Source organism: Mixophyes fleayi, chromosome 5 (assembly GCF_038048845.1).
Source record: "Mixophyes fleayi isolate aMixFle1 chromosome 5, aMixFle1.hap1, whole genome shotgun sequence".
Lineage (NCBI taxonomy): Eukaryota > Metazoa > Chordata > Amphibia > Anura > Limnodynastidae > Mixophyes > Mixophyes fleayi.
The window spans coordinates 258,783,502-258,808,012 of NC_134406.1; the positions used below are offsets into that span (position 1 = coordinate 258,783,502).

Sequence of the window (24,511 nt, forward strand, 5' to 3'; positions counted from 1 at the left end):
GTGCGATTTTGACCCACTTCACCATGGTCTGCCGTCACACACCCAAATAATTATTTTGGCTGCCAAGGGTTCCTACGCCCACTTTAATAGAAACACGTATATAGATATTTTTTTAAATAATTAACGTAATGACAGATGAGAGCATTCCTTCAGGCAGGGATGTCCCACAGAACTACGTGTGAATATAAATAATGAATATCAATGATTTGTAACAGCTGAATAAATTATTCTGTTTTAGATTTCAACAATCTCTGGAAACTAGGATAGGCCAATCTACAAAGTGTTATAGCAAACCCATTGTTGGTAAGTGAAGCAAGGCACATATCCATGAGGGAATACCAGAAATAAAGGGACCTTTGCATGTGGTAGAGACACATATTAAAAAGCTACCAATAGAGGAAGCCATGTTTTGGCCTGAACCAACATTCAGTGATGTCTATAGTTTCTAGCGAATTGAAAGGCTGAATTCTTGTATATGTTGGTTCGGCTAACAAAGTGGCTATTCTACTATTTGGTGGAACTTTTAATATAAAATGGCAGAGGATATTCATAGTGATAGTGACATGGGCAGCACAGTGGCTCAGTGGTTAGCACTTCTGCCTTACAGCACTGGGGTCATGAGTTAAATTCCCGACCATGGCCTTATCTGTGTGGAGTTTGTATGTTCTCCCTGTGTTTGCGTGGGTTTTCTCCGGGTGCTCCGGTTTCCTCCCACATGCCAAAAACCTACTGGTAGGTTAATTGGCTGCTAACAAAATTGACTAGTCTGTCTGCGTCTGTCTGTCTGTCTCTGTCTGTGTGTGTTAGGGAATTTAGACCATAAGCCCCAATGGGGAAGGGACTAATGTGAGTTCTCTGTACAGCTCTGTGGAATTAGTGGTGCTATATAAATAAATGGTAATAATAATAATAATAATAATATAATTATTTATTCAGACAATAGTGTGAAAAAACAGATGAATAAATGGCATTGGCAAAACTGATGGAAGATGGAGAGAGAAAAATGCTCAATAAGAGTTTGAAAACACAATGTACTTATGCCAGAGGTCATGGGGATACACCACCAGTGTAACAAATAGCACAATATAAAAGAATACAGCCATACTCACTGAATTCCCACTTAAAGAGCCAATAAAGTGCTTACACAACGGTATTGTTACGCATGGGCCGACAATGACTCTCTGCCAAAGACCAGAGCGACAGAGTCATTTTCCAGTTGGGCCACATGTGAAGGTGGTCAAATTGGACTTGATCTTGTCGTTCAGTGCTCAACCCAAGTAACATGATTGTTTCCAGACCAAATAAGTAGCTGTTAAGTGTTACTGAATGTTCACACAAATTATTATCTGTTTATTAACTTACATTATAATAGCTACTCCCCAGGTGCCGGCTGGGCTGGGGGCAGGGGGCATCTGCCTCCCAGGCTGGTCCCATAGTTGGCTACCTTGGGCTTCACTGGTCAACTTGCATTTTTTTCCCCTTTAAAATGCACCTAATGGGCTGCAGAGATGAGTCTCACTCTCAGGGCTAAAATTTGCCCGACAATCCCTGCCACTCCTGTTATGATATTGGGTCAACTGGCCAACATTACCGTGTGGTCAACTCTAGGTTCTGGCAGCAAGCTCTTTGCCAATTGTAACAATTTTCAATACAGTGTTCACCTGTTACTTTTAAGAGTCATTATGTCTTTATGGTATGATAGAAACAGGCCAGGTGTGTAATATTTACATACATAAATCAACTCAGGTATCATAATATCACAGTTAGCACAAGGTAACCCGACCTGTTCTAAACTATCTGAGGCACAATTGAGACATTTTTCACATCCCCTTAAAATTTAAAGGCACAAGAGTAAACTAAGGCTGAATCACCCTTCTGTACCATGTGGTACAAGTTAAACAACAAATGTATGCAGTCACTTCCACCCACAGGATTTAATATGGGGCTAGTCTAATGTACTGTGACAGTAACACATGCATAGGCCATGAAAAGACGAATTACTCAATATAATGTTACCTGCCCTCCAATCTATAAACATTCATGAGTCCATCTACTTTCCTTAGTATTAAAAGGAAACACAGATTTACAAATATAATCTTCTCCATATGACAATACTGAAAGGAGATCTAGTAAGCGAAATTGTGACCATATTTTTCTTTTGCTCAATAGAAAAGTTTACCATTAAAATACTGAAAAGGAAACATTGATTCTTATTCACTTTACAGTTATTTATGGTTTTAGCTACTGTTATACAACACAGCACAAATATAGCAAATCCCCCCCAATGCTCATAACTCCAAACGTACAAAATTAACCAAAACTCAATGTAATATGTAAGTCAGGTGTGTTATTATATAATATCTGTATTACCCTTTTGAGCCCAGTATATGAACCCAAAATTCAGTGTTTTGTGATGTTTTACCTACCTGGGGTCTGTCATTCTCCCACACTACTGGTGTCCCCGAAGCCTTCAATGGTCCATTGTTCGTCTTCTCTATAGTGGACCTCATTTAAACACCCCGTGGAGTTTAAACTACCGTCGGTGTAGTTTAACTCGTATGCTACCTTCCGTGCAAGTGAATAGAAAGTTTGCATAGGAAGAGTATATACAACACCGTTGTGTGTGTGAATAAAGACAATGTAGGAAATATGCACACTAGTGATGGACAAACAAAGTCTTCCGGGAGCCCCAGGTAAGTAATTAGGGAAGTCCAATACTACATTTCAAGTTTTAGGTAGTTCTTCTTTAATATCATATCAACTGGTCAAAGAGTCTATTATTTTTGTTGACAGAATTTCTAATTCTAATCAAATTAAAAAATGAAGAAGACAAACTGTTTCCTAAGGAGGTAATTACTGAGCACACAAGTCAATGGTGTCTTAAGAAGATGCATTTCCACGTAATAAAAAGGTGTTGAACTCTGAGCCTTTCACCATATAAAACAAACTGATTAGTATCGCCGCGCTAGCAGCAGGCTTTTTATTTCCTGTTCATCTAAGACTAGATTTTCATCTGATTTCACCTTCATATAATTAGGTTAGATCCAAAAGCATTGTAACATGAAAGTTTCAAAACCAAATCAAGATGGATGATATCAAAAGTAAGAATAATATTGTTCTTAATAACATTTCACTTTTGATAAAATAACTTTTTTTTATAAATGTGCAGACCTTTTTCAATATTCTTTGAATGAAAAAAAAATAAATCAATTCTGTTAATCAAATAGATTTAGTGGAAGTTAGCCAATATAGCCTCATATAATAGATGGGCAAGCATTGGCATTCCATTTGTCACTAAGTTTTATATCCCATAATGTCTGCTTTAGGTATAGAACACCTAGTATGTGGAGACACAATGACGTGCATGTATGTAGTCAAGGGTGATTGGCTATAGGAGGACTATGTCCTGACTGCAGGGACAGTTAGGCGGTATTGTCCCTCTTCACACGGCTTTGCTTGTGAACAATGGAAACGAGTGCCCCTAACAGCCATGCTCACGGCGTCGCCAGTGTGTTTGAAGCTGAACGGGTTGGAGAGTTGCCCAACATTGTTTAACGCAATTACCATGCCCACTCCTAGAGCATGGCTGCACCCACACACATGCATTGGCACTTTTCCTGCCAACTGACCAGTTGGCTTCACCTACAACACAAGGCCACTTTCCCAATATTTTCCGGGACCAAATTAAATTCCTAATCAGTCTTTGCATATAGGTATATAGGTGTAAGTTTGTTTACATAGCAGCACACAATGGATGTCTTATAGTATATAAGATGAAAAGAGCACCTAAATATAATATTTATATATTAATGCAGTGGTTCCCAAACTGTGTGCCTAGGCAATCTAACAAGGGTGCCTCTGCCAGGGCCAGTGGTAAGCAAAGCGGGGAACTACTTGGTAATTATTTTGGCTTAGGGTTGCCTTGAAAAAATTATGGAGGCCCTAATGGTGCCTTGAACTGAAAAAGTTTGGAATCCACTGTCTATTTTAATGAGATGCCATTATTGCATATCCACCATAGTGCCCAATTTTATCCTATCCAATGCTGATATTGATGACATTTAGAATATTGCAAAGAACAAAGGAGTCCACATTATTTTAAGTAATGTTAAGTCAACAAAACTACAGATTAGCTAAATACCATCAGGAGATACATTTTCTGGTGAGCCTAACTAACCAATTTGGAACACAGGGCACCCAAATCTACTACATTTTTTGCTACTACCCCATCTCAATGGCTATATTCCCCATGGTGCATAAAAAAACTAACTTAAGAAAACTAAGCATCATGAGAGACATATCGCAGTACACATTGGAGTGCCAGATATTTGAAATTTCTGACATAACACATATCCATTTTATAATCAAATATGTTCATTAGCCCAATATCTATTACAATGGACATGGCTATTGATTAGGATATATGCAGCCAAGTAGTGCTACTAATCAATATTTCAAATAGTTATTGGTGTCAACCATCAAATACCTAATACAGAACTAGAAAAGGGGAAATATTGAACTGAATGCTATTCCAATAACAGGATTTTGAAAAGCTACAAGTGCTAGAAAACTTGGATACAGTGGCTGACGAGACGAGTATGATAGTTGTGCTGCTCAACAGGCATCAATAGTATGAAAAAATAGACTTACCCTTAGGAGTGACTGAGATTCATCCTTGGACTTGCTGTCTCCAATAGTAGGGTACTGTGGTGTGAGTGGCCCCGATTTTTCTCCACTAGCTCCAGCTGTCACGCCTGGAAATCCCTTAGTGTCTACAGACAAGCCATAAAGAGGTCTTGCTAGATGTGCTGCTTCAACATTTGGACTATCTCTTGAAGATTTCTGCTGTTCTTGGTTGACGGACACTGTGGTTAAAAGGCCCAGCCCTATTTGTGTATAGGATGGACTTGTTCTCAAAATATCTGATCCTCTCCAGGCAACACCACGGAGGTCATCTACTGACCCGTCAGACCAAGCTTTCTCCCTGAGCACCTCCTTGTCATCAAGCTTTTCCTTCTTCACAGTGCCGTCATATATGGCTTCTCCCATTTTTGAATCAGGGGTGACAAGGTTGTACACCTTCATCTCAGTTTTTGGCTCTTCCTTGATGGAAGGTAGACCATGGACCTCCCCACCATTTGATGTAGTGATTTCAGACTCTTGACAATGTGCAGAGTTGAAGTGATCCAAAAGTGACTGAGTGTCGGCTGCTGTAAAGCTGCACTGTCGACATTTGTAGCAGTTATGCGCCCTCCTAAAATAAATAAATTGTAAAATAAAAAAAAATAATGAGAACATGAAGCAGATGCAAATTGCAAAAGTTTTAATAAACGCAGAACAATGTGAACTAAACCCTGACAACTAATAAAAGGACCATGTTCTGGTAGACAGTAGATCTCTGGGAAGTCATATCTCTGACTCTCATAGTAGCCATAATTACTTTTCTCTTTAAATACTCTGTCAAAAGTATTATTTGTTAATTAAAGTGAAAAGAAAGTTACAACCGCAACAGATATATTAAAGAGAATTGGGTACCATAGGTTTTCTTGTTCAAGCTAGTTCTCAGCGAGAAGTAGGCTGAACCAGGGAATTCAATTAAAACAAGAATAGTTGACCGGGCTGGTGGGATATGTGATAAGCATCATGGGAGAGATGTGTTTTCAGGGTCTACATGAAGGTTTGAGGATATTCTGAGAGAGGACACAGAGCCAATTCTAGAGTATAATTGCAGCACAGGAGATGTTTCACAAGCAAAGTGGTAAATTCTGTCCATGATAGATCGGAGAGCACCGTTTATTGAGTCATGAGAAACTTGATAAGTAGTTGGCAGCTTTAATCATGAGAACCAGAATTTCCATAGAATCTATTAGTATAATCAGTGGATTTTTAAGTCGAACAGCCACATTCTATAATAAAGTAGTGCTAGTTTGGTAATGGGTCAACAATTCATCAATGGCGGATGGTAATAATTTGTATGCTGGTAGTTTATTTATAAAGGTAGGGACAAATATGAGAAATGTGTTAGATTATAAGAGTGCTTGAAAGTGAGGAAGAACAATAGAGAACCGAAGTGTAGTCTATAAACAATGGGCTTGTCCACCAAAGCAGAATACTCACATTGCATTCCAAATAGAACATGGAATGAGTAAACCTCTGGGCAATTACCGATGGCAAGGGATCTAATGAGCACTATTATGGGCCACGTGCGCTGACCCCAGCAAAGAAGTATGCGTCAGTGACAGACAGAAAATGGTATCTGCCTCCTTCTCAAGGGTACTTCTGTGCCACATATTTCATTGCTGTCCACGTATACAGCATACACGGCATGACACAGGGATGAATATATACCTTGACGGCTCTATATCACCGACATTCTACTGGTGTTACGGAACACAACAGCAGTATTCCACCTTTGCGATCAAGACAGGTTTGTGGTCCAGCATCAAATAGAGCATTAAGAGTAATGAAAATGTATGCTGGGAGGATTAATAGTGGAAGATGTAAAGAGTCAGTCTTTGGAAGATTAACTTTATGGTATAATTTCTGTAGGCGTAAGGCAGACACAGTCACTAGTGTTAGTAAAAAGAGTTCCCAGAAGATTAAAGTTGAGTGTTGTTAGTATAGAGATGGTACTGAACTCCAGAAATCCCGATGAAAGGAAGGCCAGAAGTGTTGCTCAAGCACGAAGAAGTCCCCAATGATCTGCGGGGCACTTCAACTGATCGGAAGCAGAGAAGTACAATGAAGTAGTGGATTAAGTCATGGGATAAGAACGAAGACAGGTTAGTAAGTAAAAGCACTCAGCATGTGGATGAGAAGGTAGAAGACAGCAGACAGATCCAGTGGAATCAGTAAGCCAGCAGTACGAACCTTTGGCCGCCAGAAGACTACTTGACAATTGAGTTAAAGCAGCAACAGTGAAAAGTAACAAACAAAAAATAAAGCAGATGGAGAGACAACATGCAAGAAAGAAAGGAGGTTAACACTCTGCCAAGTACATAATTTGCTTATTATGTACAATTTATTTAATACAAGTCTTTATTACGCAAATATGACCTGGTAGTAAAGTTAGGAAAAGCCGAGAAACTGTATCTCCAGGTGCAAAGTGTGTTACAGGTTTCAGTACATCCTGTGTTACCTGCTCTGCCTACTACACCAGTAGTTGTTCCTTATTATTACAATATAGTTGTTCCATATTACTACTTTGCTTATTTACTGCAGTAAAGCAGATGGGTATCATAATGAGCCTATACAGAATCCAGCGCCTTCAGCCTGACAACACAATACTTTAAAATGAAGTTGAAAATCTGAAAACAAAGACAATACAGACCAATATATGATACATATGATAGATAGGCTGATCTGCACATAAACTAGCTCACTGTTTTATGTAACGATACAAAACAATGTTGCAATATATATGGGGCCTTTAATTGACGTAACAAGTATTACAATATGTCTTGTCAGTACATGGAAAGAATTATACGACTACTGTTCATGTTACAGAAATGTTCTCTGGAGTTATACGAGGCATTAAACAATCTTTATTGTGAGGCATGCTGTAAATAATGAGAAGTCACACTGGTGCAACAGCCTATTAGTGTGGTATATCCCATTTCCCCCTGGATATCTATATTGCCGGTATGCTATTTTGTATTTGTAAAGATTTAATGAAGGAGTAAACAAGTTTTCCGCACAATGGGCATAAAAAGATATTCTAGGACAGAGATCCGCTCAGTCACTTCAAAGACAAGCAAGACAACACAGTTAATCCTCCTCTATAACAAGCAAATATATTTCTGGGGTCTTATTTTCTTTAATTCCCTAAAAAAAAACTAATATGGGACCCAACATGGCTGCTTGTGCAACTTAAGAAACTACTTGAAATTACTGTGTAAAAGAATCTATGTAAATCAAAGTTTCCTCTGATACAACCCAATCTCGCACACATTAACTTACTGCTTTATTTTCACATGCAACCAGCTAAACAAAACAATTTTGCATTAATTTATAAGAGAACCATTAAGGTCCCCATTTAGAGTTGGGAGTGAATCCATCTCCAAGATAACACTATAGCAGAACCAAGTGGCGCTGCAAGCAGGACAAAATTATAATGTTCGTTCGGATTTAGGATGGGAGGGGTAGGGTCCTAGCACAATGCTAAATCGCAATGAAAAATAAAACTGTCCGATATTTGTGAGCACAATATGTGCGTGCTACCTGCTACCTGCGAAACAAACAGCACTTTCTCTGCATTCATACAAAAAAAAAGAAAAAGCAAGTGCACCCATTCTATCACAACATGGTTTGCCTAAGTGCAAATTTGCACAATGCAGGTGGATTTATTCAAGTCTGAATAGGCCCCAGGACTCATAAAAATTTGCTAACCTACTGGCTGGTGAATATGAGCCGGTATTTTGGATCAGGGGTGCCTTGAAATTTGAAAATTAATTGAAAATTGAATTATGGAGACCCTAAGGGTGCCTGGAACTGAAAAAGTTTGGGATCCACTGCATTAAAGCATAACAACAACACTTTCAAATTCAGCCTCAAAACACAAAATATAGCTTCAACATGAATAATAAATTATGTGTTAAATACCGCAAATTAATATCACTATCTACTAAGATTAGACATTCCCCAATGCCTACAAGTATATTAAAATATTTTGCAGTTACAGGCACTCAACCTGCCTCTTACATTTCCCCGATGAGTGGGCGTGTGTTTCTGCCTTCAAAAAACACTGGCTAAAGTCTTGTCATCTATATGCAGTGGAGGCAGCCATCTTGAGAGCTATACCAATATTTATTTATGACCTCGCAGAACATCAACAGAGTTTGTTCTCCGATATCAGAAATGTAAAGGGAATTCAGTTTCAGGAGAAGTCCCGTCTGAGCCTCAAATGGGAATGTCGGGATCCTCTGTACCTAAAACATCATGAAATCAGCAATGTTTTAGGTATCGTAATACCCGGTAAAAAGGTGCAGCACAGGCACTTACGGGACCTCTCACTGAACTAAATTGCCCTCTAAGCTTCCAAAAGGCTCACTACAGGGTTTGTCAATAGTATACGGACACACCCTACTGTGCATACAAAGTGTTCTATGATAACAACCATCTACTAATTCTTAAGCTACGAAATTATCCTGAATCTTTTGTGAATGCTGATTAATCTATTTTACAGAACATAACTTATATTTTCGATTTAGCAGTCCCATGCCTCCAAACATTTGAAGTTGGAGAATCGGGACAGAGAAAGTATTCGACTATGCCACGCTACGCGGGTGGTGACAGCGAGGGCAGCCGACGGTTCTCCGTCTTCACCTGCGGCCCCCAAATCCTTACGGCTCTATGGTCAGATATGTTTGCTATAGCTTGTAAAATTTATTTAAAACTTCCTGCTGATATGTTGTTACAGATAGTCGTCTCTTTCTTTGAGTAAATGTATTGTTTTAACTTGCTACTGAGTCTAACGTTAATGTGTGGCCCTTTGGAAGGTTAGAGAGCCACGATTGCGGCCCCTGATAACACAGTGGAATGTGGCACCCCCATTGAGGAGTGTGGGGTACACCTTCCAACAGTCCTCAAATTCGGGACAAAAGTACCCTTGAATCAGGAGTCAGGAGTCAGAAGCTAGGACACTCAGGCAGCCACCATTATTAAAGAAGAATAAATAAATAAGTCAGTTTTATATAAGTCACTCTCTATCATTGTGCCTGTAACATAATGGATAAGTAGGCAGGCAGTAATGTTTTCCAATCCATTTTAACAGTAAAATGACTGATTTCGCTGAAGCAGTGTAAATAAACCCACATCCATGCTCTCTTTGTTGCCAGTGCTGAGGGAACTGTATAATTTGTTTGTTTTACTGCTGTTCTGCTTTCTTGAATCAATATAGTACACACTTCTAGCTCAATGCAGGTGAAATGTCAAGATATCAATCTGTGCAAACCGGGAGACAGGTGAGCACACTGCCAACGATGTGTAACCGTTTCAGATGGCTCTTGTTGAACGTATTCCAGATTATGTCATAGCAAAATCCCACTTACGCTATGTGTGAAAGGACTGTTTCCATAATCTAACCTGGAAAGAACTTGAGGGTAAGAATAGGAACATTGTAAACCTCTAGGATCAATGAAGCCTGCGTTTAGCCGGTCTAGACAGACTTTCCCCACATACAACATAAAAACACGCACAGAAGAGCGAGATAATTTTAGCTAATATTATTAACATTTATTTATGTAGTGTCAGCTTACTCTGCAGCATTTTACTATGAGCAAATTAGGATTTATTTATTTTTTTAAGGAAAAAAGCAGATTGGGGACTACCTGTTTAAATAATTAGGCAGAATGGCTTAACGTGGACGCTTTGGCTACAGTCTGAACACCTTATTTCTAGTAATATTTCTCCTGATTGTGGATTGCTGCAACTGATGAAAAAAAACCACTCACGTTTTTAAAAGAAAATAACATTTCAAGTTAATTGTTTCATTACATGACTAGGGGCCTGATTCACAAGTGATCTTATCTTGTGCAAAAGTTAAGATGCTTATTTTAAGAAGAAACGGGGAGATAAGAGTGAAGTTAAGATGGATTTTCATCGTAACTTAAGAAATTCTTCACTTACGCAGTGGATTTTGCTTCTTATCTCCCTTTTCTGAGCATGCACAGAGTAGATTTGCTTAAGATAAGCAAAAAAACGGCAGATAAGATCACTAATTAATCAGGCTCTAGAAGGCCAATAACATTTCAAGAGAATATACTGTGTTCTGTGTTCATATCAAGTGGGGAACTGCCACAGTTTTGTTACTGTCAGTGTATTCTAAAAGGGGGCCAACTGAAGAAGGAGTAACATAAAAATAAAGTGGGCTGTTTATTCCAGAGTAGCCCCTATATCTTCTCTTATCTACTGGCACTTCCTTCTTAATGCCCCTGGATGCACGATGGAGAGGGTTAACGAGAGCAAAAGGAAGAGCTTAAAAGGCTTTCCCAAATTTAAATAAAAAATATCCCATTCCACTGTGTTTGGGTAGTGAATTTGCTTTTGTTTCTAAGTGATGGTGAATTAGATCATTTCCATTACGGAGGCAAAAATTTCAGATAATGGTTTTAAATTGCAGAGTTTTCTTTTTAAATAATTAGACAGAACGACTACAGTCCGAACACCTTACTGCTAGTAATATTTATCTACTGCTTGTCTGTGTGTCACAAGTTTTGAAATCTGCAGTGATTGAACAAACTCTAGCCAAATCAGATCAGCAGGATACTTCCAGCAGCACATAGTATTTCAGGAGGTGAATGTGTCGATCATGTGGGAGACACTGGCCTTTCCCCTTGTGTGATTATGTTAGTGAGGACAGGACTGTATGTGACGGGAGCAGTGACATGATGTGAGGAGGGGAATGGAGGCAGCAAGAAGCTACAGGCTGAGAGTTATATAGTGGAAGGAGCAAGATCCCCAGCAGCACAGAGTATATCAGGAGATAAGTGATGCGAAGACAGGGCTTCATGTGACATGGGGAGTGACAGGATGTGAGGAGCGGAATGGAGGCGGCAGAAAGCCACAGACTAATTGTTATATAATGGAAGCAGCAGAGTCCTCCAGCAGCACAGAGTGTATCAGGAGATGAGTGATGTGTTAGTGAGGACATGGCTACACGTGACAGGTTCAGAGTCATGATGTTAGGAGGGGAATGGAGGAAGTTGGAAGCCAAAGAGTCAGACAGAGATAAGAGCAGTGTCCGCCAGCAGCACAGAGTATATCAGGAGATTAGTGATGTATTAGTGAGGATAGGGCTGCATGTGACAGGAGCAGTCACATGATGTTAGGAGGGGAATGGAGTCAAGCGGGAAGACAAAGAGACAGACTGAAAATAGCAGGGTCCTCCAACAGCACAGAAAGATGGATGTGAGGCTCCTGTCAAGCTGAGGCAAAGAGATTGTGGTGTTAATTACATGGCAAATTTTATTTAATATTTTTAACATCTGTTGAAAATCCTGACATAGGTAATTAGAGCAGAGAATGCTGAGAGTTATAGTGCACCAACAACAGGAGAGGTGTAGCTGCCTTTACAGACCTAGTCTTGCATTAGAAGTTTAGAAGCACTTTCAAAAGTTAGAACATTTGTGTTGCAGTAATTAAAGACCAGATGTTGCACATATATCAAGTAGATTTACTGCTCACTTCAAGAATCTAAAATTTCTAGATTACTAGGAAATAATTTATGAATATGACAAGCTAGCATTAGGAAATCAGTTTTGAATATGCCAAAAGCCATTTGCTCCAATCCATAATTTCCTGTGATTTCAATGGCTGTCTTGTAATTTATGTTTAGGGAAAAAAATAAATCAATAAGTTTTACCCTATACTTCTCTGCAGTTCCAACACAACTATTTTACGTCATTGCACTAATGTCCCTTTCAAAAATAACTCAAATGATCACAATAAAACCATTGAGGCTTAATTTAAAGCAATGTTATGTTACAAAAAAAAAATCAACTGAAAAAAAAAATCCACATTAAGAAAGGTTAGAACAGTTGTGCAAATAAACTTACAAAGTAGGAGAGGAAAAAAGCAAAATTAAGCTGAATACGTACATGTATGAAAGAAAAACATGAAATGTGCAGTCTATAGGAAACCACATGTAAATGTGCATTTTACACAAACCACAACGGAATGCTGCAACTGATAAAACAACCTCTCATTTTTAAAAGAAAATAACACGTCAAGTGAAATATTTCATTACATGATTAGACGACCAATAACAGTTCTAGTGAATTTGCTGTGTGTTATTTTGTATTAACTGGAGAACTAGTATAGATTTATTACTGTCAGTGAAGTCTAAAAAGGGATACTTAAGGAAGGTATTAAACAAAAGTGTTCTATTTATTTCAGAATGGCACCTAGTCTCCTCTCTACAGGCATTTCTTTCTTAATGTCAGTGGCTGTATCATGCTAATGAGAGAGAGGGAGGAGATTTAGAAGGCCTTCCAGAACCTAAATGATAAATATCCCGAACACTGTGTTTTGGTAGCAAATTGTCGTTTCGGTTTAAAAGAGACAGGGAACTAAATAAATCCCATTATTAAAACAGAGTTTTCAGATTATGGTCTTAAATTGCAGAAAGTTTTACTAAACAAAAGTTGTACTTAAATATAGGGCGTGATATTTATTTACAGATGTCCTCCTTTTTTTTACCTCTCTTCTGGACCAAGGGTTAATGTATCAAGCTGAGGCTTTAAAAAAGTGGAGATGTTGCCTATAGCAACCAAGATTCTAGTTATCATTTATTTAGCACATTCTACAAAATAACAGCTAGAATATGATTGGCTGCTATAGGCAAAGCCCCCACCTTTTCAAACCTGCAGCTTGATAAATTTACCCCATGGAGTACTTAACCTTCAGGTCGGGATACAAAACATGGGTCATGAATGGCTCCTAATGACCTTCCCCTTGAAAACCTTTTTCACATCGTGATTTATTAATCACACGTTGTGTAAAAGTCTCTTATTACCTTCTTGTCATATCTATAAACAGAATATACTTAATTTGTAGACAGCAGTATAAGGAGTTTAAAGGAAGTCAACTATTAATGTCTGAACCAAGGGTCACAAAGCTGTTTTACATACAAAATTACGGTCACAGAAAGCAGTTTATGAGTCCCCAGGATAGACCCTGACCCGTTTTTTGGTGTTTTGCTAAAGGTACTGAAACCCTTTTACATATATAATGATAATGGGCCTGATTCATTAAAGAAAGTTAAGCAATAGTAAGTAAGGCAAAACCATGTTGCATTGGAGGGGGAGGTAAATTTAAAATGTGATGGCAGATTTATATTTGGGGTAGGGCATGTCCTAGATCAACTTTAAAATTCAGTGTACAAATAAGCTATCAAATATGTGTGTGCTGCAAGAAAAAACAGACAGTATTTTCCTTATGTGCAAAATAACCTAATTTGCACCCATTGCATTTTGTCCAGAAAATTGGAGTAAGAAAACTTACTCAATTTTTTGCTTAACTTTCCTTAATGAATCAGGCCCAAAGTCATGCAAGTCCTCATCATATTATGGTGTGTTATATTCTCCAATAAGAGAGATCAAAAACATCTAATTCAAATTTTAAATAAAATAATCGTATTCTGTTACAATTTTCCTTCCTTTCTGTACATCACTTAATAGGAAAAGAAATATGTTAAATGAGGTGACTACTGTTTGAATATTACCTAATATATTTAAGCAACAAGGCCTTTGTAGTTGCTAAACAGGGATACATTTATCAATCCTTCTAAAAAGGAGAAGTGGGGGTGTTGCCCATAGCAACCAACCAGATTCTAGCTATCATTTTCAAGAATGTATTAGAAACATGAAAGCTAGATTCTGATTGAAGGAAAAGTGGAGGTGTTGCCCACGGCGACGAATCAGAATCTAGCTTTCATGTTTCTAATACATTCTAGAAAATGATAGCTAGAATCTGATTGGTTGCTATGGCCAACACCTCCACTTCTTTTCAGAAGGATTGGTAAAATTTACCCTTCAGTGTCCTAATTTCCTGATAAATGTCCGCGCTCACCTGTAGTGTCGGGAAAGGTCTTCTTCCGCCATGGTGATAAAGTCACATTTGGTACATGAGTGTTCTTTGCTTTCTTTGACGCTCAGCTGTCCGTCAGTTGCTTGCTGGTGATTCACTTCCTGCTTGACTTCAGATGCCTGGGCTTCATGTGCATTCTCATAATGAAGCAGGAGCACATCTACATCAGGAGAGGAGAATGGGCATTGATCACACTGGTGTTTAACTCGCGGGCTCCCCGTCACCCCAGCAGCCAAGTGCAATAGCAAGAGAGCACAGTGAGAACAATTACTTTTTTTGCAAGCAAACGGGTAAGTAATTTCTCCATGGTGCTTTTCAGGGCTGCAGAGGCCTCTGGGGCAAAATGGACAATGTTTAATAGTACACTTGTGAATATTGTGGTGCTGTTGGTAATGGCGCAGAAGAGGCCCAACCAAGATTACCTCTGGGCTATGGCTTTTAGAGTACCTAAAGTCACAAAACTGACAATTGTAGCTCGTTACTATTAAATCCTCAGTTGGTTTAATGGAGAGGTCTTTCTTTTTAGCCAATCCTTTCTCTAGTTTTGCTGAAAGCTGTTCATCAGAATTTTTGGCAATTTCATTTTGATTAATAACTGATCCCCTGTAGATCTGGTCATTGAGATCTGAATTTGGGCTCTCTGACATCCCTCCCCCATGCTGTTTGCTGTGATGTTCTAAAAGTTTGACACTGCTGGCAGATTCACAGCTGAAACTACAGAACTTGCACCAGTAGTAGTTGGTGTCGTATGCACCATTCTGCCTGGGAGAATCTACCGGCTTAATTGGCACTGAATATCCAACTGGCATATCATCTGCTGCTTTAACAGTGATTTTGTCTTGCCACTTTCCCAAATCTCCAGGCTCACAAGAACGTGGAATAGGGCTGGACTTATTGGAGCTTTTCTCAGTTGGTTTACCAGAATCGGAGGACACTTTCATTTTGTTAGGGTGCGTCTTTAGAAAGTGCTGCTCCAGCTCGGTGGACGAGTTGCCCATGTACGTGAAGTTGCAGAACTTGCAGCGGAAGTACTTCGTGTTTCCCTGGCAGTCTGGGGTTTTACGCCCGATGCCAATGAAGGTCCCACCGAATGTCACCTGTAAAAGAGAGAGAAAAAATCATGAGTGCAAATTAGCAATTACATTTTCCACCTGATGCTTAAATCAGCCACAGCAATCTCCAACGTTAAATCATTCAGTATTACCATAGGTAGATGTATAGCACTGGTTCAAGTATTTTTAATTGGGAGTCTTAAGAGTGAAGTGGGTTTACGTCACACAGAACGTTTGTGGATTCCAAAACAGGGTAATTGCCAGTAAATTGACATTTGAGATTTTGCCCAACATCAGCAGCATTTTAAGCATTCTACTCTAGTTAAACCTTTAGGACCTCATGTAGAGAAAGTCGCAAGTTCATTCGTATAGCGTGAAATACAAATTTCACTACTGCTCATGCCTGCAAAAAGACTTATCCTTGAGCGGGTCACATCTTGCGTATACAACTCCTTGCTCTTACAGAGGCGGATCGGGGGAGGCAAGGGCTGTGCAAGTGTAAACAAAGAACAATAAGGGTTTGTTCAAGTCAATGTGAACCTGGATGAAGGAAACCCATCTGCTGTGGGAGCTCTACCTCTGGTGTAAGATACTAACTGATAATGATGACAATCAGCTGAAATGCGTCCGACTCAGCATACTATGTAGATCTGTCCTCAACACGCAGTGGAAGCAGCTATTGTGAGGGCTGAATCAATATACGTTACAATAAAGCCTGCCAATGTATAAAGAACAAGTGACATCAATGTTACTTCCTAATTAAAATCCTTTGCACACCAGACTTTTTGAATGCCAGTAAAATTGATTGTGTTCCAATACAAATAATACACAATACAATGCAATGGCAGTTGTAACTTTTACTTGTGCAAAATCATTTATACTAGTGTCAAGTGGTCAATCTGCAAGAAATTAGTTACAAAGCAATGTACAGGTTGCATTGTTCATTGGTCCAGGCCACAAAATGGCAGCCTCCTCTATATGTAACTTACAGGTGCACTTTAAAACAATATTAAAAATGCAAGAGTGAGATCAGGAAGCAAGCAGCATATAAGGTCTAATAAACTTACCAGGCTAGAAGCACACAACCTACATTTGTTTTGTTCTTGATAAATGAACATTTGAATATTGGAATATTTCATTGATGTTGGTGGCATATGATTCTATTGCTGTTGATATGATCAGCCTGAGTATGTTTGTATTATCACTGTCTTGTAAACTTAACATTATCTGAATTAAGATAGCTTGCAGCTCCTGGCTGCTTATGCCTTATTCAGCTGTCACTTATGTTGTGTGAAAGAGGCAGACCAGGTATGTCAAGACTTCCTTGTAAAAATGATTTATTATACTCTGGCTAGCCTTAGCTAATGCTTCTTTCTACAACCAAATTTCATACTTCAGACAACACTCTTTCCAGAAAAAGTTACAATTTCCGATGCTTCAAAAAATATTAGACAGGGGAACGAACAAGCGGAACCTGTAATGAGATTCAACACCTTGGCAAATGATACTCTTCATTTTTTTTATTTTTTTTGAAGATAGTGGTGTCCAATTATGACATCCTGCAAAGGGGTACATCATAAACTCATATCCCTATGATACTCTGTGATTCACCGGACAACGGAAGATTTGTATCGCTATAGCAACAATCTCTAACACAGAACAAATCAGAGCAGAGTCTTTCCCTTGCAAGAGACTTTAACATCAATATTTTTTTTAAAAAGACTAAAAGATTCTTTAAAGTCTGTTTATACAATATAAAGTTAGGAGTTTTGGCTCTGTAATGGATCAGTGTGTCATTAGTCTAGTCTGATTCAAGATAGAGAAATTGATTAGCCCTGGCGCTATGGACAGACCAAGAGGCTTTGAGAATGGCGCACCGGATTAATATAAAAAAAAAAAAAAAGAGAAAAACAAATAAATTTGACGTATAGTTATTAATTATAGACTTACAATTGTAATATTTCTGGTTTAAAAATACAGAAATGTATTTGTCTATTTGCACCATTATATTACACTAGGTGTGGGCAAGTTTTGCAAGCTTGGCAACATTCCTGCTTCCGAGCCACCTTGCTGGCTCAGACCCAAGGCTCTGGCCTTATATTTTGGCGGCTTTCCCGGTAATCCAGCTCTGACCACAATTAACACACTTAAAAGGAAAATTTAAACCAAAAAAATAAAAGTTTTAAAGAACTACAATATATGTAGGGACTTTGTCATTTTCCCCATATGAAATGCCAGTTCCTTGAATATATATTGGACAAATAGATGAGGCAGACACATGCAGTGCATGCCATAAAAGGTTTTATAGCATTTCCATATCCAGAGGCTTAAAAGACAGAAACATTCCCACCATCGCAGCTTCCAAAAAGGAAAAAAAAATAAAAAAATAAAAATAATACTTTCATGTAACGAAAATGCATGTGAGACATCACAGCAAATAGACGCCAGGATTTTTCTCTCCCCACCTTAAAAAACAGTAAGACGTTAAATAGTTTAATTATTCCTGTGATTTAAGGCTGCAATGACAGCAACGAGAAGAAGAAAAAAAAAAAAAAAGGTTTCCAAGGCCTGTTGTTAAAATAAAGGTTGTCATAGCAGTCAGAGCCGCCCTTCCCACGAGCGAACCACACCTGTCTAGTGATGTTACACGGAGATTGAAAGGCCCGCGATGAGTACGTCAAACAGAAAATACTCTTTCATGATCCAGAAAACACTTAATTTCTGAGGTGTGGAAATATCTACCATTTGCTGGGTTTTCACTGGGGCTTTGAAATGATTTTTTCACACCCACAACTCGTTGCCCTTCCCAGAGCGATTAGCCAGATTGTCTGCTGGTTTAGCAAACCACTTAGTCCAGCTTTAGCAGGATAAAAGGGAGATACTGATAACATATCATTCTGGTTAGAAATTCATTATATGTCAGGTGGTATTAAAGTGCGCGTTTTATAGATATCTGTTTGGGTGTAGCTTTGTTCATTAACGACTGACAGAATAATTCGCCAATCTGCACGCCAATAGGGAGATATGCAGAGCATATAGGTATGTATAGTGTGAATATTATTCTGGTCTCTTGTATGTTCAATAGTGCAATCACCATTGTCCCGTGTGACCGGCTTTACCATGCACCTAGCTAATCTACTTATGAGCTGGAGATTACAGCCAACTTGTCTGTGCTCTTCATCACACACACACTCTTTCACTATCCACAATACTGGAAATTGGTAGTCAGCCAGTAGTAGACCCTTTTACTTTGCTGAAACAAAGTTGCAGTCTTTGGCAAAACAGTTAACTTAGTGCTGCAGAAAAAGCTGTAACCTAAAATTCAGTTTTTTCGACAGGCAGCTGGAACAGGAATAAAGATGTTTGCAAATAACCTTCTCAACTTGTAGGGCTAGATTTACTAAGCTGCGAGTTTGAAAAAGTGGGGATGTTGCCTATAGCAACCAATCAGATTCTAGCTTTCATGTATTTAGGTCTTTCTACAAAATAACAGCTAGAATCTGATTGGTTGCTATAGGCAACATCCCCACTTTTTCAAACCCGCAGTTTCGTAAATCTAGCCCATAGTCTACTTTACAATAATTGCATTTAAAATGGACATTGTTAAACAGATATCCACTTTAAGACATCTCCTCTGTCCAATGTACTGTAGTTTTGCTTTTTCCACTCTCGAACCTCACATAGCTTTATGGTGATAGTCCCTCTCCTGGATTCTCTCCTTTTGTGCCGGAGAGACTAAGAGGGGGGAATTCAATTCCCCTCGAAGTACCACCGCGCTAAAACTATAACCATTATTACGGTAGTTTGAACCCAGCTTTCTGCTCGCCGCTCAGGGAGTGGCGAGCAAAAAGCCGGCGTTAGAACTAGCGTAATAACGGTAATTACACGCACTATTACCGTAATAACAGTAATAATGCACAGGCCGCGTTACTTTTACAGTAACGTGGCCAATTGAATTCCCCCCATATAGTTTTCCGGCTTCAGTGCTGGAGAAGGCTAGCTGCAGCATGAGTGGCCAGGTTAGTCTTCCTCTGTTTCATCCCCCATTGTCACTGCATTTAAAACTACCTGATTATTAACCTATTCACGCGGGGACAATTAAATGTAGATAGCAGGATAATGATGGGGGTAAGAGAGGGGGAGTATTCAAGTGGTGGGTCTTTGGACACTGTCCCTGGGGTCTTCATTCCAGCACAGACGATAGTCCCAGTGCAGGAACCTGATCATCTCTCTGCCTGTTGTGAGTACATCTGGATGCTACATCCTGGCTGTGGATTAATACACGTATTCATAATACATTCTTAGAAGAAATTACTTAACTAAATTTTCATTTCGTATTTCTCATCAGCAGACATCCCAGCTGTGTGTAATAATTGAGACAGTCAACTACAACTTCCATCAACTCTTGTATGAAAAAAATTGACTTAATTAATATTTGAAGAAACATATCCAGTCTATAATACATATGTACAGCCTTTTGGAACCTTTGAATTACTGATACATTAACTACTGTACTACTACACTGAGTATTAACATCATAAAACTACTGTAATAGCAATATGACAATAATATACCGCATCAACGATGCATTAGCGTTTGAGGGAAGTGAAAAAAATATTGCATCAAATTTTGAAAGCGTAAAATCAGGGGGTATAAATTGGGTGTTTCATTTTATATTCAATAGGTTTACATATCCTGTAAAGAAGAACCCAAGCCAAAACAAATAAAAATAAATATTTGCTGTAGTGTGTGTGATATGTATGGGGCAATACTTATCTGAGGTCAGTCATTCGGCCAATACTCCTGGATCTCTAGCCTCCAAAGGTCCCTATGGTGCACGCTTGTAGACAACTGCTTGCCTCATTCAAAAAAACAGAAGTGATTATAGATACCCCTTCCCCTAATGCATGGTTTGGTATTAAGTTACAATGCCAAGGGATAGGGCATTAACAACCTTTCCATTAAGTTTTAATCAGGCTAGCCATTGTCTAAAGAAAAGGTACAGGGATCATTGGAGGAGAGAGGAATAGAGTTTTGGTGAAATTTTTCAACGCGCGTTTCACAATCCACTTTTGCTTAGCAAAGAATTTGTGTCTTTGCAGAATTTACAGAAACTTCCATAAACAGAGCTGGGATGATAACAATTCTTTGTGCAGGGTGATGTGGTTGGGGGTAGGATTGGAAACACTTAAGCCCAAAATACAAACGTTTTGTCCCAAAAGATCCGCTACGCTGCGGTTTACATCTTTTGCAATTCGGAAAATCCTTTTTGTCCTTTCACTTACAAAATAATACACTTTGCAGAAATATTTCCTATAAAAGAAATATTTGTTTTCTGTCCCCTAATTTTTATTTTTTGTGCCTTACAATACCAGCCTAAGTGCTGAGCCATAAGTGCTTCTAATGATTAAATACATCCATTATTCTTAAGAGTCTACTTACAATTTACAGACTCATCATTTCAGGCTTCCTCTGGGCAACCAGCACAAAACTGCTGCGAAAATCCCAGCTGTGAATTTTTAATGATTTTAGACGTGTTAAAGTAAAAAATCAGGGGGAAGGGGAGAAGTAACCAACGCAAAACAGCATCTTGTTTGGATTGTTATAGCTTGTATAAGTCTGTTTAGAACCCTTTGGGCTGTGTGAATGGTGACAGGTTTATTTTTCACTAGCTACGTTTAATAAGTGGCAACTAAACAATTTATCTGTTCTCCATGACAGGGCAGAGACATTGCGATGCAAATATGATATTGTATAGATTTACTTTTTAGTTGCAGAGTATTATTTATAGAGTTTAGTGGAGTATGGGAATGTAAAACAGGTTATATGCATTAACTATACAATTCTAACATTGTTGAAAATATGTATATTATCAAGGTAAATGCAGAGCAGTCTATACAGTACACTGCAGTTTTTAGTTCTGCTTTTAAAATCTGCTCAGCCTCTAATTCGGAGGCTCAGGCTGAGGACCAAAGGTAACCATTTCAATTTAAACATTTATTTATTTTTAACCACTTTATTGATTAGTATACACATGCTGTTTTATTCAACCATATTGTAAAATAGTTACACAAACAAATCAGAATGTTTATGAACAACAGGTTTGTCAATCAGAGGCTCACTGACATCATCATAATTTATTTATATAGCGCCAACATATTCCATAGCGCTTTACAATTGGGGACAAACACAGTAAACTAATAAACAAACTGGGTAAAACAGACAAAGAGGTGAGAAGGCCCCGCTCGCAAGCTTACAAGACATCCCCCAAAAGCTGCATGGAGAGACAAAATAGCAATAGATAATTAGAGTGATTGATAAGTAGCAGATGTGTGTGTGAGATGTACAGGTATAGGGAATACAAGGAGGTGAGAGAGACAGAGATAATACAACTTTTATTCAATGGTACCCACAAATCTGCTTTATCCTTCAAGTTAAAGTTGCCATAACATAGCCGGAATGGTTCCCTGGCTAATCGGGCAGCACAGTGGCTCAGTGGTTAGCACTTCTGTCTCACAGCGCTGGGGTCAGGAGTTCAATTCCCGACCATGGCCTTATCTGTGTGGAGTTTGTATGTTCTCCCCGTGTTTGCGTGGGTTTCCTCCGGGTGCTCCGGTTTCCACCCACACTCCAAAAACATACTAGTAAGTTAATTGGCTACTATCAAAATTGACCCTAGTCTCTCTCTCTGTTTATCTGTATGTGTGTGTTAGGGAATTTAGACTGTAAGCTCCATTGGGGCAGGGACTGATGTGAATGAGTTCTCTGTACAGCGCTGAGGAATCAGTGGTGCTATATAAATGGTGATGATGATGATGATGATGATAATCATGTCTTCCCATGGGGGTCTGGGAAACCATCATCTTCATCAAAGATATATGGACTTTCCTCAGCCATATTTTTCGGTAATTGTATTTGGTGAACCAACTGGAGCAAGGCTGTTGTTTACTGGGGCCTAAAGATTGCATTGAAGCAGGTTACCTAAAAGTTGGTGATACCCTTTAATGGTGGCCCCAACATGGCATATTTTTATAGAATAATGTGTAGTTGGTTATAGAGAGGAAGTAGTGTTACAACAGCTCTAGTAAGCGCTTTGTTTCCATCATAGAGCAGCAGAAAAAAAAAATTATCTTCTCAATTAGGGGATATGATTGCAAAATAAAAAAAAAAGGGGGCATTTTTTTGTGTATTAAACAATATATTTTTAGTTGTAATAAATATGAATTAAATAGAACCTATGTAGAATTAAGTGCTTAATCAGATTATGATGAACAATGCACTTTAGAAAAATGTGATATATACCTTAAGAAATCTTAATATCCAGAACAAACCTAAAGTTTACTTATCACGCCAACAAGCAGGAAATGCTATTAATTCCAGAAGGTTACAAGCCAATTCAACAGCAGGCGTTTACAAATAATTCCCCAGCTGGTAGAAGACCAGCAATGAATCACCAAAATCCTTCTGAATTAAATGTAGGCATCACTCATGTGCAGCCTACAAGCTGAGGCAGATGTTACGAATTGACATTTAGCTAATAAAACCCTGTCCATAAATGTGATCCTGGGAAGGTGGAGAATTCAAAGCCAAAATAGTAATTGTAAATAATTTCAAATCCCATTTGTCCAAGAATCCAACTTTATTCGGACTAATCACATACGACATTATTCCGGCAGACAAACTACTGGACTGTAGAGAGGCTGAGAACACACAGCGAGTATAGAGATGTACATATAATTAAATATTCCATCCAAACCCTAAATAGATAAAATTAAAGGGATGTCGAATATAAACAGCAACAGGACAGAAAAAGACAACTGAGATCACTGTGTAGTATTCTTGGTATTAATTATAAGTGCAATTAGTGTGCCAGAATTAAATGTACAAACTGTATATCTGAAACTTCAAACGGGACGGGGAACGCTCATTATTTATCATTTTAAAAATAGTTGAAAATATTTATATTATCAAGGCAAATAGAATAAAGATAGATCTACGTAACCACAAATATCAGAGGCAACTTGTTACGTACGCTGAGTTATTACATTGTAATTATGTTAACACGTTGTTGTTTTTTTAAAATGTATACATTTTATTTATCTATAGCTAGAGCCACAATTACTAATTATTTCATTTGCGATGCATTTTCAGAAAATGCCCATCAATATATCTTGTATGGATGTCCTTGTTTGACTAAACCCAGATACTCCAATATCAGAAAGATGTTTATTTAAAGTATCTTGCTAAGTATTCAAAGTCTCATAATAATGTGGCCACTAGGGGCAGTGTTCCCTTGCAGTATATAGTGATGCACTGACTACAATAGTATAACAATTGTGCGCCTTTTACATCACAGTTGTCATCAATAAAGTTTTAGTTAAGCTTCTTAGAACACGAAGCCATTCAATGCTAAAGAGAAACGTAGAATGTTTGGTTCCACTCTTAGGCATTCAGCAACATTTAACGCTACATTTTAATTCTCTGCGTCAAGCCATTGCAGCGGAAGTGTCAGGATCTCTTAATAAATGAGCATCAGTTTAATGCCTCATTTTTATTATATAATGGAGATGTGTGGGCAAAAGGGTTCCTTCATTTACCTCTGTAGTTGTACAAAATAAAAATAAGTGAGGTAGGTGAACTTAATTCATATAACAAAAACAGAAGGTTCAGCACACTCTGCTTAAATCTTTTAGAGAAAAAAAAAAGGTCATATATGAACAACAAAACCACATATGATCCATGAAATTTAAAGTTTTCTAGAATATATGAGAAAAATGTTACAAAAAATATGGTGGAAGGAAAAATGCAATTTGCCTTTCAATGACTATTCAACTGCTTAGTAAATATCATTAGTGTTATTACCATTGTAGGTT

The 24,511-nt window shown here is 38.4% G+C and overlaps 1 protein-coding gene across 4 annotated transcripts in view; it reads right to left on the minus strand.

Annotated features, from left to right (window-relative positions):
* The window catches only part of TRPS1 (transcriptional repressor GATA binding 1), a 210,206-nt gene that overhangs the window by 109,413 nt on the left and 76,282 nt on the right, over positions 1 to 24,511 (minus strand). For 3 of the 4 annotated variants that reach the window (XM_075213981.1, XM_075213980.1, XM_075213979.1), the window contains 2 exons: positions 14,569 to 15,683; positions 4,651 to 5,254 (listed from right to left, as the gene is read on the minus strand). In XM_075213981.1, the coding sequence (XP_075070082.1) occupies positions 4,651 to 5,254; positions 14,569 to 15,683 (1,719 nt within the window). The remainder of the gene's footprint in view (positions 1 to 4,650; positions 5,255 to 14,568; positions 15,684 to 24,511) is intronic. The other variant, XM_075213982.1, reaches the window with a different exon arrangement.